Source organism: Zootoca vivipara, chromosome 2, assembly GCF_963506605.1.
Source record: "Zootoca vivipara chromosome 2, rZooViv1.1, whole genome shotgun sequence".
NCBI classification, from domain to species: Eukaryota; Metazoa; Chordata; class Lepidosauria; order Squamata; family Lacertidae; genus Zootoca; species Zootoca vivipara.
This window is the reverse complement of record NC_083277.1, coordinates 15,733,394-15,750,772: the sequence shown is the minus strand read 5'-3', so window position 1 is coordinate 15,750,772 and position 17,379 is coordinate 15,733,394. Positions and strand designations below refer to the sequence as shown.

Sequence of the window (17,379 nt, the reverse complement as noted above, 5' to 3'; positions counted from 1 at the left end):
ATGCCATTGAATCCCTCCTGGAAATTGGTGGGACAGTCTGGAGGCGACCATGACACATGGCACATATAGTTTGCATGGAATAGCAAATTCCCCTTTCCCTGTACATTTCCAACTTACTGTTGTCAGAGGGAAACAGCTCCATACACACTCCATTAAAGGCACAGTTTGCATGGATCCTTCCTTTCCCTCTCTTCACCCCACACCCCAAAATAGAACAGGCTGTGGCTCCTTCATATAAGAGAGCATGTGGACTACTAGAAAGTAATGAGAGCTGCTTGCTCACCCACCTCATCCCCTGCCAATAAGGAAAGTAAGTTTCTGGCCAACACACAAACATACTTGGAAAGGTTTGATGAGTCACTGGTTCATATGCAGCCATCCAGCAAACAGCAGTAAAAAATTAGAACTCTTTCCCCTCAATTCATTTAAAAGGATTTCTTGGGGGGGGGGGGGAGAGAGCAGCAAGCCAGTTGAAAGAGAGCAGAACGAGGAGGAAAAAGTAGTACCTAAAGGAAATTATTATACACAGTTGGTTCTGGAAGTCTGTACTTAACCTGAAGCGTACTTAACCTGAAGCAAGCTTTCCCATTAAAAGTAATGAAAAGTGGATTAATCCGTTCCAGACTGTTCACGGAGTACTCAACCTGAAGCGTACTTAACCCGAAGTATGAGTGTAATTGGTTATGGAAATCCGTACTTAACCTGAAGCGTACTTAACCTGAAATGTACTTAACCTGAAGCGAACTTTCTCATTGAAAGTAATGGAAAGTGGATTAATCCATTCCAGACAGGTCCGCAGAGTACTTAAAACTGAAAGTACTCAAACCAAAGCGTACTTAAACCAAGGTATGACTGTAACCACAATGGGTGCCAATGTAGTGCAGCCTCTGGTGGAGGTGGAACAAAGCCATTGTGGCTAGTAGCCATTGATAAATAGCCTTATCTTCCATAGTTTTTTTTTCTAAATTCGTTTTAAAACCACCCAAATAGGTGGCCATCACTACTACCTCTGTTGGGAGCAAATTCCATAATTTTGTGAAACTAGCTTCTTGTGAACTCTGGAGATGCAGGGCACAATAATCAGACATCTCTCTCTCTTTTCTTTTACTCTGTGGAGCAATGCCTATGGTCAATATAGGCACCCTCCCTACTCCAAAGAATATATGTATTTAAGAAAAAAATCATTTAAAGCGGGGGTGGACAACACTGACAGAATTCAAAATCCATATGGTTTTTGTATGAAAGATCCAGAAGCAAGAGACTGGGTTCCTGAAAATGAATTCTGCATTCCTATTTCATTTTTTTCCATATGGATCACTCCAGAGAACTCCTTTCATAAAGCAAAAAAAAGTTTTCTGTCCCAGGGCCAATTTGACACCTCCCCCCCCAGTCCTCATGCTGCCTTCCCAAAGAAGGAGGCTGCTGGCAGGACCCTAGAGCCCTCCTACCTCCTTCCCCAAGCTGGGAAAATGCGAACTAGGCTTTGGGAAGATGGGCACCTCCTTCCCAATGCGCAAAACCTGGCTTACCTCACCTGGTTCTGGGAAGGCAGTGCAAGGGCTGGGGCAAGGTGTCAGATGTTGCTGAAGGCCACCAAAATATTGAGGACTGCTGGACCCACCTGATCTAGACTCTTGTCCTACTTTGGTGAATGTGCAAGGCCTGTAGTTTACAAGTCACAGGTTCCCCCCCCCCTGCTCTTGGAATCATTGAATTATAGAGTTGGAAGGGATCCTGAGGAGCAGCTGTCCCATGTGGGGATCGAACCTGCAACCTTAGCATTATCAGCACCACACTCTAACCAAGTTATCCAGGCTCTGAATATGGCCTACCTTAAAAACCATGGCCCTTTAGGATACTCTGCTGGAGGAGGGGGGGTACTCCTTGTACTGCTTTCTTCTCACTTTGCTCCAAACTGCACTGAGATTTGTGGTTGTAAATTTATAAGTATGTTTGTGCTCTACCCCACGCTCTGTTTCTTCCAAATATGCTTCGCTCCAATTAAACTGTCAAGCCCAGGGGGTCCTGAGGCTTATCAGTTGTCAAAGGTAACTTAGGTTTGGTTTGATTTGGTTTTTAAATGTTCCTATGGCAGCAGTGCAAGATGGGAAGTTCAGAATGTATAAAACCTGTTCTCAAGTGTCTGCAACCTCTGAAAAAGGGGCACTTAGGAAATTACACCCCTTCTTCCAGTTGTATTCTTATACTGAAGCCTCATACTTTAGTGGTGGAATACATGCCATGCATGCAGAAGGTCTCAGGTTCAATCCAGTACTCCAAAATTGCCAGGCACATTTTGCACATGGCTATTGGCCACTGAAGGCCTGATGTCTCCACCATCTGGAGTTGCATGCCTGGGGATCCTTGGATCCTGACCGTTTGCACACACTAGCAATGCATCCTGTAGAATTCTACCTGCTATATTTTTTATCTGCACAATCAGAATGAGTTTCAGGAACCAAAAAGTCTCATTGAAAAATACGACTTTCAAGCTGTCTGCCCCCAAAATGGCAACTAGGCATTCTGTTTGGTGACTGTAACCCTGGTTTAAGGAGCACCTAGATAATATATATTTAAGTTTCTAACACGGGTTCAATTCTTCCCTAGCATCATCGGTTAAAAACACATAGCTGCCAAGTTTTCCCTTTTCTCGTGAGGAAGCCTATTCAGCATAATGGAAAATCCCTTAAAAAAGGGATAACTTGGCAGCTATGTAAAAACAGCACTCGGCTATTTGGATGGATAGTCTAATGTGCCATTAGGTGACTTCCTGTGTCCATCCATGTATTTTTCACAGGCCCCTTGTTCAGAATACTATTCCGCTGACTTGGTCGCCTTAAGGTGCTACTGAAGGAATTTTTTTACTGAAGGAATTTTTTTATTTTATTTTGGTCGCCTGTGGTAAAGCTATGGAGGCACATGGGGAGTGCGAGCCGGGGGCCACCTCGCCGCGCCTCTCAGCTGTTCAGCGGAGGCGGCCCCAGGCCCGCGTTCCCTGCGCACCTCCGGAGAGCTGCCTGAAGCTGCTGAGTTTGGCGCCCCTTTCGTGCCCCTGATGGCCAGGTAAAGAGACTGCTTTTTACCCCTTCCCTTCACCAACAACCAAGGAACTCTCTTTTTATTTTTTATTTTTATTTTTTCTATTTTTATTTATTTTTTCTTAAAAAAGGTCAACAACTCTGGGAAATTGGGGGGGGGGGGGCGCCAGAAGGTGATCGCCTAGGGCGCAAAAAACCCTAGCCCTGGACACTTTACATTTCTCCTTGTTAAAATTCATCTTGTTTGCTTTGACCCAGTTGTCTATTCCCGCCCGTCGTGACGTCACGACGCCCCGCCCCCAGGGGCTGCTTTCATCACGCGCGCTGCTCGGAACGGTCAGGAATCTTCCTCCGCCGCTGCCTGTTGCTAGTTTAAGGATTTTGGAAGAAGGATGCCAGCCATGCTGCTGCGACGGGCTGGCTGGGAGCGGGGCACAGGGGAAGCGCTCGCCGCCAGATTCTCCTATGCTCTGCTGCTGGCGCTGTTCGTGCCCTTCGCGACAGGGACAGAGGAAAAAGCAGGTAGGTGATCTCTCTCTCTCTCTCTCTCTCTCTCTCTCTCTCTCTCTCTCTCTCTCTCTCTCTCTCTCTCTCTCTCTCTCTCTCTCTCTCTCTCTCTCTCTCTCTCTCTCTCTCTCTCTCTCTCTCTCTCTCGTTTGAAAGTCACAGATCCCGAATCTCTCACAGGTGTTAAAAGTGGCTTGATGATCAATTCTTCTTCCCAGAGAATTCTGGAAATTGTGGTTCTTGTGAGGATGATAGAAGGGCTCTCCTAACAATTCTCAGCATTCTGAGTTCGTAGCCGATTGCTGATGGCCGAATGAGATGTGAGGGGCCCCAGGGCGAGGGTCAGGTTGGGAAGTGTCCGGTTGGGACTGTGACGTGGGCAGAGGGGGGCTCTTTAAAGCCCTGCCCCCCCTTTGTAGTCCTGATCGGAAGCTTCGCTCCTGTGTCCCCTTCACGTCAGGGTCTTCTTCTGCCGTGACTCTTGCAGCCGGAACCTTGCAAGGAGGAGGAAGAAGGAAGAGAGGAGGGAAAGTGGAGCGAACGGGAAGCACCCCCCCCCAGCAGAGTCTCCCCCCCAAGCGTCGGTTTGCAATCCAATAAAAAAGGCAATGCAAGAAAAGGTCAGCGCTCCTCCGGCGTTGGAGAGGGGGCGCAACTGCAATGGTCAACCCCCGTCGTTGCAAACTAACAAGCGACGCAAAACACACATTGCAGGCGGCTCGGGACATTTTTGCTGCTGCTGTTACTGGGGGTCGCTCCCTCCTGGATGTTTCTTCCTCTGCCCGCCCCCCCCATCTGTGGGTGTGCCGCTCCCCAACAGCCTGGAGACGTCAGGACCCTCGTTTGAGCCTGGAAGAAGGAGCAAGACAGAGGCTGCTCTGCACAGTCTCCTTTGCGCGCAAGCCAGCCAGCCAGCCAGCCAGCCAGCAAGCAAGCAAGCAAGCACGCACATCCATCCCCCCTCTCTCTCTCTCTCCCCGGGGCCTTTTCTCCCGTCTCCAAAGCTCCCCCTGCAAGAGTGGCTCGTAAAGCATTGGTCAAGAAGCCCCACAGGATATAGGCAGAGGAGGGGGGGGGGGGACAGACAGGCAAAAGCCCAGGCTCTGGAGCCCGCGCAAACTCCCCAGGGCGCACAAGGCGATGTTCAGCACGTTTACTCCATGGTGCAACTCCGGGAAGCGGTACTTTGTGGGGTCAGGGGCCCACGTAGCAGAAGGCTACCCCTAAAATGTGGTGGTAGTAGGGCTGAGGCAAGACGCCAGCGCGCAGAGCTTCCTAGGCTGGGGAGAATGAGGCAGCGGCTCCTTCACCTCCCCAGCCCAGCGAGCTCCGCCTCCGTGCGCAGCCCCGCAACACCCTGCCCCACTGACCACTGTTGAGTGGCGGGTGGCAGCCAGGAGCATTGGGACGGCCTCTCTGCAACAGCGGTCTCTTAAGACAGTTTCACGTTCGCAACCTGAGGTATGACTGTATGGATTCACCACAACTGAGGGTGGGGGTGAGGAGGGCTGCTTGCATTAATTTATTTTTGGTTTGCAATTGTTCCTGTTAATTATTATTATTCATAATGGAATTTACTACCCACACTTTTCCATAAAATCTCAGGGTAGCCCCCCCCCCAATTAATATTCTATCATAATAACTTCATTGATTAAAAGACAGGGTGAGAAAGAAAGAAAGAAAGAAAGAGTGAGTTGAAAAGAAAAACAAAAAAGTAACAAGATAGCAAAAAAATATACCACTCTTAACCACTACACCACGCTGGCGCTGGGTAGTTTACAACAAAACAAAAATACATTATTTCTTGCATTGTATTATCATATCATGCTTCCCTACTATTTTGAAAGCTGATTTTGCCCCATTTTAAATTAACACATTTTTTATTTATTTCTAGACCGTTGGCACTGCCCTTCAGCTAATCTTTCCATACCAGAAGGTTCTTCTGGGATGATCATTCCTAATAAAATATTGAACCATTCCAATAGTCTTCCTTTATACAAGAAGAACCACTCCTCGTCTTCTTGGCAATACATCTTGAGCATAGCCAAGAGACACCTGAATCACAGTGTCGGCACGTATGAAGCGGACATCTATATATCTGATAGCGGCCTTTCTGTCAAGAATGCTTATGAAGGACTTGCCGGAGAGTACCAGCTTGTTTATCAGCAAAATGAATCCTGTGTGCTTCAGTTCTTCCTTAATATACCTGGTAAGTTTCTGATGTGATTGACACCTAGAGATTCACAGTCACTGAGGGAGGAGACAATGGTTCCTTTTATTCATTTCTGTTTGTTATATATTTGTACTGTTCAGGAGCTTTAGAGGTTTCCTAGATTGAAGGTGTTGCCTGAGGATGCTCCTAGAGTTTTTGTTTCTGTGCAAAGGTGCCCTTCATTGTGCAATGACATCATGTATCTCTTAAGATGCCATCCACTTTGTCCCATTCGTAGTTTTATATGAATACCATTAATAAGTTGCCTTCTATCTGCACTTTCCTTGATTTGTCCTTCTGATAACTTCTCCATCCTAGAATGTTCGCCTAATCCAGTCTGCCTAATCCAGTCTGCCGGTCGATTTAATCCAGCCCCTGCATCAGTTACCGGTAATTTCTTGTGCTAAAATTCCCCCCAAAGCTCAACAACTTCAATCCTAAAAGAAGCTCAACAACTTTTGTTGGCCCACATTCATGTTCACTTCATCAAATCTGGCCCTCTTTGAAAAAAGTTTGGACACCCCTGTTCCAGGATGATCATTTCTCACATATCAATCCATCCCCTGCTACAAGCTCCCCATATCTGCTATAATTCAACCCCTAATTCAAGGTGCAGATATTTTTTTCTTAAAAATCAATTACAAAACTAAAACCTGCTCTAAAGGTCAACAGTTGAATCTTGCAAATAACTTGTGACCCACCAGATCACTAGCAATGTGTTATGGACTGTATCCAAATACCTTTTACTCAGAGTTTTAGAGTTTTAAAGTCCTGTACTGCTCAGGACTGCAATATATAAAGAACCGCATTTCTCCCTTTGAATGATCCTGTGAGGCGATTTCTGCTCTGCATACCTCTGAAGGAGGTCTGATCCTGCAGGGAATTGGCACACGCAGACACAACCACTGCACATCACCTGATGTCACCCAAGCTTTGGGGTGACAGATGTTGATTGACAGGTGGGCATGGTATGGAAGAAATTGTCCTGTATCCAACAGGTTCTCTACCCCTGCCCTCGTTCCTTTTCTGCTGAAAATATATTAAGGACATGTAATCAACGCAGCATCCTATATAATAAAGTGCAAGTGTCTCTGCGTCCAGTCCCTGTGTCTCTGTGTCCGCGCTACTGCGCATGTGCCCCACGGACACAGGGCTTGGACACAGAGACTGGACACACACACGTGCACGCTCTCCCTACCCCCGACCTACCGTTTCCCTGCGACCGCCAACCGCCACTCCCGGCCAGATTGAGCGTTGGCGGGGGGGGGGGGGGGGGGAGAGCGCGCATGTGTGTGCGTCCAGCAAGGACAGGTTCCAGGGTTCGGAGAAGCGCTGCGCAAGCACTTCTCCAAACCGCGGGATGTTTCCTTCCTATCGGCGGCTAGGGGAGAGGAAGGAAGGAGGAGAAAGGGCTGCTTTCTCCTCCTTCGTTCCTGTCCCCCCGTCGCCGACAGGAAGGAGAGGTCCTGGGAGCACAAGATCGAGGATCCGGTCTGCAGAGTCAGCGCCCAGCAACGCCGTGCTGGATTGAGGAGGCGATGCTCCGTGCGGTGCTGCTGGGTGCTGACTCTGCAGCCCGGTGCTCCGTGCAGCGCTGCTGGGTGCCGACCTGGCAGGCAGCTTTCTTGATCCGGCGGCATGCCGGGTCGGCGCTGATCAGCACTGCGCGGAGCACCGGATCGAGGAGCCGGTCTGCAGAGTCAGTGCCCAGCAACGCCGCACGGAGCATCGCCTCCTCAATCCAGCACGGTGTCCAGACCGGCTCCTCGATCTGGTGCTCCGCGCAGCACTCACATATGTTCTAGCGCCCGTTTATTTAACGGGCTGAATGACACGAGTAATTAATAAAAGATATATTGCACAAGTATAGCTTCCTCTAGAAACAAGATTCCACAAAGTTTGGTTTCCTGCTCCAGGCATATAAATGACCATCTGCAATGTTTGCTACTATAACAAAGCAGTTTCCAAAATCCATATTACAGAACACAAAGTGGTGCGGCTCACAGACAGGTAATTTTGCCCAGGATCAGAGTATAATCACGTGCATGCTTACATGGGACAAGTCCCCATGAATTCAGTTCTACCTATAAGCAGAGACGCAGATTGAAAGATCTAAACCTAATCTAGAACGTCAAACAGAAATAGTTATCAAAGTGAATGAATGTCAAACACAAGTAAGTAAATTCTTCACTGGCTCAATCTGCTAGTTCAGTGTTGCAAGTTTATGGCTCAAAGTGTAAGGTCTCTTAAGACAAGTTCATAAAAGGTTGTATTATTTGCGCATTCAACCCAATACCGGCAGCGATGCAGCATTTGCCGACACCCGGGGCGCAGAGGGTGAACAAAACCTGCCACGTCAATGCGGATAGTCTGCCCCCCAAAGATGATGGGATCCAGTAAGTTTCCAAACTGCCTTCAGAAACTTTGGTCAACAAGTGGAATATGACTTTTACCCAATGTGCAATTGCAAAGGTGTAATGAGTTCACGCCTCTCTTAAAATATGAGATCTAATCTGTCTGGTTGGTGGTAGATTTCTATTAATGAGTTGCCCTCATTTTCTTCCAGGGTCTACACACTGCCCTTCTCGTAACGTCTCCATAGCAGAAGGTTCAGCTGGGATGATCTTTGCTAATGTTTCCAGTTATCCCTACATTCTTTTATTTCTTAAGAGCAGTTCCTTTGATGGTCCCATATTAGCCATAACTGAAGGAGAACTGAGAGTCTACAATAGCTCATTCAAGGAACACTTCTATCTACAGGGAAATGACCTCTTTATCAAGAATTCCAGCAAACAGCTTGCTGGAGAATACCAACTTGAAGATTTTGAGAGGAAAATTTGTTTCCAAGTCTTCCTTAGCATACCTGGTGAGGTTCTGAAGTTACTGTAATGCAGTCATACCTCAAGTTACGAACGCTGTGGGTTGCACGTTTTCAGGTTGTGGACTGTGCCGAACCTGGAAGTACCGGAATGGGTTACTTCTGGTTTTCTGCACTTGCGCATACGCAGAAGTGCAAAATGACATCACAGGCATGCGCAGAAGCACCGAATCGTGTCACATGTGTGCGCAGACACGGCGCTGCAGGCTGCGAACGCTGTGGGTTGCGATCGTTCCTCCTGCACAGATCACGTTCGCAACCTGAGGTATGACTGTATGGATTCCCCACAACTGAGGGTGGGGGTGAGGAGGGCTGCTGCATTAATTTCTTTTTGGTTTGCAATTGTTCCTGTCAATTATTATTATTCATAATGGAATTTACTACCCACACTTCTCCATAAAATCTCAGGGTAGCCCCCCCCCCCAATTAATATTCTATCATAAGAATTTCATTTATTAAAAGACAGGGTGAGAAAGAAAGAAAGAAAGTTGAAAAGCAAAAGCAAAAAAGTAACAAGATAGTAAAAATATACACACCTGTATATTGATGTATGGTAATGTAAGAGTACAGATTTCAGGGTAGAAGAAGAAGAAGAGTTTGGATTTGTTATCCCACTTTATCACTACCCAAAGGAGTCTCAAAGCGGCTTACAATCTCCTTTCCCTTCCTCCCCCACAACAAACACTCTGTGAGGTGAGTGGGGCTGAGAGACTTCAGAGAAGTGGGACTAGCCCAAGGTCACCCAGCAGCTGCATGTGGAGGAGCGGAGACGCGAACCCGGTTCCCCAGATTATGAGTCTACCACTCTTAACCACTACACCACGCTGGCGCTGGGTAGTTTACAACAAAACAAAAATACATTATTTCTTGCATTGTATTATCATATCATGCTTCCCTACTATTTTGAAAGCTGATTTTGCCCCATTTTAAATTAACACATTTTTTATTTATTTCTAGACCGTTGGCACTGCCCTTCAGCTAATCTTTCCATACCAGAAGGTTCTTCTGGGATGATCATTCCTAATAAAATATTGAACCATTCCAATAGTCTTCCTTTATACAAGAAGAACCACTCCTCGTCTTCTTGGCAATACATCTTGAGCATAGCCAAGAGACACCTGAATCACAGTGTCGGCACGTATGAAGCGGACATCTATATATCTGATAGCGGCCTTTCTGTCAAGAATGCTTATGAAGGACTTGCCGGAGAGTACCAGCTTGTTTATCAGCAAAATGAATCCTGTGTGCTTCAGTTCTTCCTTAATATACCTGGTAAGTTTCTGATGTGATTGACACCTAGAGATTCACAGTCACTGAGGGAGGAGACAATGGTTCCTTTTATTCATTTCTGTTTGTTATATATTTGTACTGTTCAGGAGCTTTAGAGGTTTCCTAGATTCAAGGTGTTGCCTGAGGATGCTCCTAGAGTTTTTGTTTCTGTGCAAAGGTGCCCTTCATTGTGCAATGACATCATGTATCTCTTAAGACGCCATCCACTTTGTCCCATTCGTAGTTTTATATGAATACCATTAATAAGTTGCCTTCTATCTGCACTTTCCTTGATTTGTCCTTCTGATAACTTCTCCATCCTAGAAGGTTCCTCTAGGACAGGCATGCCCAAAGTCTGGCCTGGGGGCCTAATCCAGTCTGCCGGTCGATTTAATCCAGCCCCTGCGTCAGTTACCGGTAATTTCTTGTGCTAAAATTCCCCAAAAGCTCAACAACTTCAATCCTAAAAGAAGCTCAACAACTTTTGTTGGCCCTCATGCATGTTCACTTCATCAAATCTGGCCCTCTTTGAAAAAAGTTTGGACACCCCTGTTCTAGGATGATCATTTCTCACATATCAATCCATCCCCTGCTACAATCTCCCCATATCTGCTATATTTCAGCCTCAAATTCATGGTACGGATATTTTTCTTAAAAAATCATATATAAGACTAAAACCTGCCCTAAAGGTCAACAGTTGAATCTTGTAAATACCTTGTGAACCACTAAGGTGAACCACAGATCACTAGCGATGTGTTATGGACTGTATCCAAATACTATTTACTCAGAGTTTTAGAGTTTTTAAGTCCTGTACTGCTCAGGACTGCAACATATAAAGAACTGCATTTCTCCCTTTGAATGATCCTGTGAGGCGATTTCTGCTCTGCATACCTCTGAAGGAGGTCTGATCCTGCAGGGAGCTGGCACACGCAGACACAACCACTGCACATCACCTGATATCACCCAAGCTTTGGGGTGACAGATGTTGATTGACAGGTGGGCATGGCATGGAAGAAATTGTCCTGTATCCAACAGGTTCTTTACCCCTCCCCTCGTTCCTTTTCTGCTGAAAATATATTAAGGACATGTAATCAATGCAGCATAATTAATAAAAGATATATTGCACAAGTATAGCTTCCTCTAGAAACAAGATTCCACAAAGTTTGGTTTCCTGCTCCAGGCATATAAATGACCATCTGCAATGTTTGCTACTATAACAAAGCAGTTTCCAAAATCCATATTACAGAACACAAAGTGGTGCGGCTCACAGACAGGTAATTTTGCCCAGGATCAGAGTATAATCACGTGCATGCTTACATGGGACAAGTCCCCATGAATTCAGTTCTACCTATAAGCAGAGACGCAGATTGAAAGATCTAAACCTAATCTAGAACGTCAAACAGAAATAGTTATCAAAGTGAATGAATGTCAAACACAAGTAAGTAAATTCTTCACTGGCTCAATCTGCTAGTTCAGTGTTGCAAGTTTATGGCTCAAAGTGTAAGGTCTCTTAAGACAAGTTCATAAAAGGTTGTATTATTTGCGCATTCAACCCAATACCGGCAGCGATGCAGCATTTGCCGACACCCGGGGCGCAGAGGGTGAACAAAACCTGCCACGTCAATGCGGATAGTCTGCCCCCCAAAGATGATGGGATCCAGTAAGTTTCCAAACTGCCTTCAGAAACTTTGGTCAACAAGTGGAATATGACTTTTACCCAATGTGCAATTGCAAAGGTGTAATGAGTTCACGCCTCTCTTAAGATATGAGATCTAATCTGTCTGGTTGGTGGTAGATTTCTATTAATGAGTTGCCCTCATTTTCTTCCAGGTTCTACACACTGCCCTTCTCGTAACGTCTCCATAGCAGAAGGTTCAGCTGGGATGATCTTTGCTAATGTTTCCAGTTATCCCTACATTCTTTTATTTCTTAAGAGCAGTTCCTTTGATGGTCCCATATTAGCCATAACTGAAGGAGAACTGAGAGTCTACAATAGCTCATTCAAGGAACACTTCTATCTACAGGGAAATGACCTCTTTATCAAGAATTCCAGCAAACAGCTTGCTGGAGAATACCAACTTGAAGATTTTGAGAGGAAAATTTGTTTCCAAGTCTTCCTTAGCATACCTGGTGAGGTTCTGAAGTTACTGTCATATGGATTCACCACTGGGGGTGGGGGTGGGGGTAGAGTTCGGGGTTAGGAGGGCTGCTTGCATTAATTTCTTTTTGGTTTGCATTTGTTCCTATTAGTTATTATTATCTATATATATATAAATGTAGGCATTGCGCACGCGGAGGTCACAGCCTTTCTCCGTAACTGCTGAACCGTAATATAACAAATTTGGCCACAACGTTGCATGCCCATCAGGATGGATCTGGCATAATTCCCCCCCCCAAAAAAACCCAACAACACACCTTTCACACCTAAAATAATGATTAAACACAGGTGTTAATGGGTGATTTTCCATTGATAATGCTCAAGGATGTGGACAAGGTGCTTGGACAAGGCGGCTACGACGCTTCATGGCTCATCATATCTGACAAGGATTGGAGACTAGTGGTGCCACGGAAGTAAACAAATGTCTCTCTGAGAGGAGAGACCACTCTAAGTAACCCTCCCTGAGCCCAGAAGATCTGGATCATTATACTGTAGCCTGCTTGCAAATGTCTCCTCGCAGGTGGTTCCTGAACTCCAGACATACTTGGATGAGATTAATTTTGTACTCAGGACCATTTCTGGCCCTGAGATGGCCTTGGTTGCCCTGTATGCAGGAGACACCGGTGGGAAGGAGCATAGCATTCCACTGGACCTCCTGGCCAGTGCAGGATTTACGTATAAGCTAAAAAAGCTATAGCTTAGGGCCCCCCAAAAAACTTAAAGGAAAATAACTGGATATAGATTTCCAACATATAAGATAAAAAAACAAATAAAATAAAACCTACATACAGCAACAGTGTTTTATTTTTGTGTGTATGGACCTATTGGGACGCAGGTGGCGCTGTGGTCTAAACCACAGAGCCTAGAGCTTGCTGATCACAAGGTTGGCGGTTCGAATGCCCGCTACAGGGTGAGCTCCCATTGTTCGGTCCCAACTCTTGCCCACCTAGCAGTTCGAAAGCATGTCAAAGTGCAAGTAGATAAATAGGTACCACTCCGGCGGGAAAGTAAACAGCGTTTCCGTGCGCTGCTCTGGTTCACCAGAAGCGGCTTTGTCATGCTGGCCACATGACCCGGAAGCTGTCTGCAGACAAACGTTGACTCCCTGGTCCTATAGAGCAAGATGAGCGCCACAACCCCAGTTGTTCTCAACTGAACCTAACGGTCAGGGGTACCTTTACCTATGGACCTGTTAGGTCCATAAATGACCATGTAGCATATATTCAACACCAAAAACGACGGCAATTTATTGTTGACAAAGGACAGCTAGTCATATAAAGGGCCCCAATACCTTCAGTAGCTTAGGGCCTCATCACCCCAAATCCGGCCCTGCTCCTGTCACCAGCATCTATCTTACTTAAGCTTACTTCAGAGGGTGAGATGGAAAGTCAGCCCTATTTGTATCTGAAGAAGTGTGCATGCACACAAAAGCTCATACCAATGACAAACTTAATTGGTCTCTAAGGTGCTACTGGAAGGATTTTAAATTTTATTTTGTTTCGACTATTTGTAATATGTTTGTGTATTTTTATTGTATTTTTACTTTAGCTGTAAATCCTTTGGGGGCTCGTTGTCATGGAAAGCGATATATAAACCTAAACCTAACCATTGAAGGAGAGGCATGCTATAAAGGCAACACAAAATAAATAATAGACTCATACCAGTAAACAATAAAACTGATTTGTTGTTCCACTTGCCATAATGGCTGAAAGCTCAGTAGGTAGACCATGAGACTCTTGATCTCAGGGTCAGAGGTTCAAGCAAGCCCCACGTTGGGCAAAAGACTCCTACATTGCACGAGGTTGGACTAGATGACCCCCGTGGTCCCTTCCAACTCTACAGTTCTATGCTTTTATGGCACATAGGTCTGGTTCTATCTAGCCTTCTTGGTGGGGTGGAATAATGCCACACATAGCTCTTTCCATGGTACAGCTACACTTAAAGGGTGTCAGAAGCATGCCCGCTGACTTTTTCTGTTTTCCAGTTTCAGGACGCAGACATGATTGCGCTTACGGCGCACTAGGGTTTGTCATCTTTTTGGTGCTCTGTTTCGCAATGCATCTATGTTGCAAAAGGAGAGAGAAAGGCACTGCTCAACTTGCTGGTGGCTTGGCAAATGGAACTCTGCCTCCTGGGTCACCAGAGGTACAAGAAAGCAGAGCAGACCCACCCGGGAGAGAAAATGGGAACTCTTTTCCTCATGAATGCGACCCTCAAACAAATGCCTTACTGCCTTGAAGGATAAAAAAGTTGGTTTTCAAATGAAAAAGTCTAAATTGGAAATGGAATTGTTAGATTCAAAAAGTAAGAATTTATCAAAAATGTATAATTTATTGTTGGAATGGCATACAAAAGATGAGCAAACAAAATGTGTAATGATTAAATGGGCAAATGATGTAGGACATAATATCATGGTGGAAGATTGGGAAAGGTTATGGATGTATAATATGAGATTTACCGCGTGTTCAGTGTTAAAAGAAAATTTGATGAAAATGATGTATAGATGGTATCTGACCCCGGTAAAGCTTGCAAAGATTTATCATAAACAAGATAATAAATGTTGAAAATATAAAAAACAAGAGGGAACTTTCTTCCACATGTGGTGGACGTGCCCCCAAGTGAGAGACTTCTGGGAAAAGATTTATAACGAATTGAAAAAAGTGTTGAAAAACACCTTTGCTAAAAAAACCAGAGGCCTTCTTACTTGGGATAACGGGAGAGGATATACCTAGGAAGGATGTTACTTTCTTTTTGTATGCCACAACAGCTGCAAGAATTCTACTTGCAAAGAATTGGAAGAAGGATGATTGGCTGAAGAAGTTGATAGAATATATGGAACTGTCTGAGTTGACCGGGAGACTCCGGGATCGGAGTGAAGAAGCAGCGGAAGAAGATTGGAAGGAATTTAAAATTTATTTAAAGAATAAGTGTTTAGTAGATTAGAAATAAGGGAAGTGAAGGAGAAAAAATAGAGGTTGTAGATAATATAATGGTAAGAGATAAGTATAGTTAGAAATAAGGATTTTATTTTATTGAGAAGAAAGATTTAGATAGAATATAATAGGATAAGATGTAAAAGATAGAAAAAATAAGGGATTATTAAGTAATAAGTAGAATTTATATAAGATTTAGACTTTACTACAGAAGTGATGAAAAGAATCGCAGAAGGAGAGGGAACGAGGAAGTCATTAGATTGGAGATAAGTTTAATAAGTTAGATTTTTTGTTTTCTATTTGAATTTTTGTCTTTTTTGTCTTTTTTCCCCTTTCTGTTGTGTGGGTGTGTATTTTTATATGCCTTGTTGTTTCAGAATTTTTTTTAATAAATATATTTGAAGGACTTCTCCTGTTCATTTTTCTAGCCATATGCTTTTTAAGATGCTGGCCATGTGCAATACACATCCTCTGATATCACCTCCCCCCCCCCCCGCGCGCAACATGAAACCTTCACACGCCCTCCTGCCTGTACCATTATTATTTTTAAAAAAACCAAGTGGCCTTGAAGTGTATTTTCTTGTGAATTTGCACAAAAAGATGGGAAGCAGTTTGAGGGCATCAGCTCTGTTGAAAGATCAGCATTTGAGTTCAGTTCCCCCAAGCAAGGAAGCCTCAAACACTCCCCTTGGAGGAGACCCGGGTATCAACTCTGGCAAAGCCCACTCCTATGAGACACTGACTCAAACAGAAAGGACCAGGTGTGCAGCCTGGGAGTCATTCTGGACTCACAGCTGCCCATGGAGGCGCAGGTCAATTCTGTGTCAAGGGCGACTGTCTGCCAGCTCCATTTGGTATGCATGCTCTGGTTATCTCCTGCTTGGACTACTGCAATGCACTCTACGTGGGGCTACCTTTGAAGGTGATCTGAAAACTACTGTATAACTAATCCAGGATGCGGCAGCTAGACTGGTGACTGGGAGTGGGACCATATAGCACCGCTGGGACCATATAGCACCGATCGTAAAGGATCTTCACTAGCTCCCAGTACATTTCTGAGCACAAATCAAAGTGTTGGCTCTGATATATATATATATATATATATATATATATATATATATATATATATATATATATACACATATACACACACACACACACATGATTTTTTTTGTTAAGCAATACAACTTGCCAATACATAACCAATTACAATTTCTCCCCCCTTTCCACCCTCCCCTCCCTCCCTCTCCCACCCTCTCAGGACTTTCCTCAGCTCCCCTCTCTCATTTGTTTATACATATTTATACACGCTACTAAACTGTACATATGTTCTACTAATAAATTATGGATGTTTATTCAACACTTGCCAAGGAGTCCAAATCCTTTTGTTGTCTTTTGAAATAGTTTGTAAAAAGTTCCCATTCTTCCTTAAAGTCACGGTTGTCCTTCTCACATAGTTTATGTGTTAACTTTGCCAGTTGTGCATAGCTCATCAGTTTTTCTTGCCATTGTTCTTTCATTGGGACTTCTGGCTCTGACTTTTAAAGCCCTAAATGGCCTCTGCCCAGTATACGCGAAGGAGCATCTCCACCCCAATCGTTCAGCCCGGACACTGAGGTCCAGCTCCGAGGGCCTTCTCGGAAACCAGGAAACCAGGAAGAGGGCCTTCTCGGTAGTGGCACCCTCCCATCAGATGTCAAGGAAATAAACAACTACCTGACTTTTAGAAGACACCTGAAGGTAGTCCTGTTTAGGGAAGTTTTAAAGGACTGATGTTTTTATTATGTTTTTAGATAGGTATGTTGTAAGCCACCCAGAGTGGCTGGGGAAACCCAGCCAGATGGGCAGGGTATAAATAATAATAAAATTATTATTATTAGTCAGGAAAAAAACATTCCCTTCGATTTGCACGATATTTGCATCCCCTCCCCTTTTATCTCCAGGTTGAGACCTGGAATTTTTTTTTTTGGACTGGAAAAGCTGACAAGAAATGATAATGCATTTAACATTAATAAAATGGCAGAAGTTTCATTTGCAGTAGATGTTTTGAGGTGGTCCAGCATGCTTCTAAACTGAGGGGTTTTAGAGTGCAAGGTGGCTATTGTGTCCAAACAACTGCATGGTCCCTCACCTCTCAGTCATGTTTTAACCCAGCAAGAGCCAGTGAAGCAGGCCAACAACATAGTTGTGAGCAAATTCCTCTAACAGAGGCTGGATACGCACCAAAATGCCCCCCCCAACTTTTACAAACATTTTAACCAGAAAAACAAGGTCTTTACTTTCTGTACTTTCCCCTCGATTTCCCACTCTTCCCCTCCCTTTTTGAGTTTATTATTATTATTATTATTATTATTATTATTATTATTATTATTAAATCAATAAAT

General features: G+C 44.6%; 2 protein-coding genes across 2 annotated transcripts in view; one reads left to right on the top strand and one right to left on the bottom strand.

The window, feature by feature from the left end:
• The window catches only part of LOC118076193 (C-type lectin domain family 2 member B), a 68,944-nt gene that overhangs the window by 48,513 nt on the left and 3,052 nt on the right, over window positions 1-17,379 (bottom strand). The window lies entirely within an intron of this gene.
• Window positions 3,369-15,401, top strand: LOC118081060 (uncharacterized). Its single transcript, XM_060271198.1, has 6 exons — window positions 3,369-3,560; window positions 5,440-5,754; window positions 8,324-8,623; window positions 9,593-9,907; window positions 11,735-12,034; window positions 14,047-15,401. The coding sequence occupies exons 1-6, from the start codon at window positions 3,431-3,433 to the stop codon at window positions 14,298-14,300; spliced, it is 1,614 nt and encodes a 537-aa protein (XP_060127181.1). The 5' UTR covers window positions 3,369-3,430; the 3' UTR covers window positions 14,301-15,401.

Coding starts and splice junctions, on each gene's coding strand:
- LOC118081060 (XM_060271198.1), top strand. CDS start 3,431: ATGCCAGCCATGCTGCTGCGACGGGCTGGCTGGGAGCGGGGCACAGGG. Junction 8,624..9,592: donor AGTCTTCCTTAGCATACCTG/GTGAGGTTCTGA, acceptor ATTTATTTCTAG/ACCGTTGGCACTGCCCTTCA. Junction 9,908..11,734: donor GTTCTTCCTTAATATACCTG/GTAAGTTTCTGA, acceptor ATTTTCTTCCAG/GTTCTACACACTGCCCTTCT.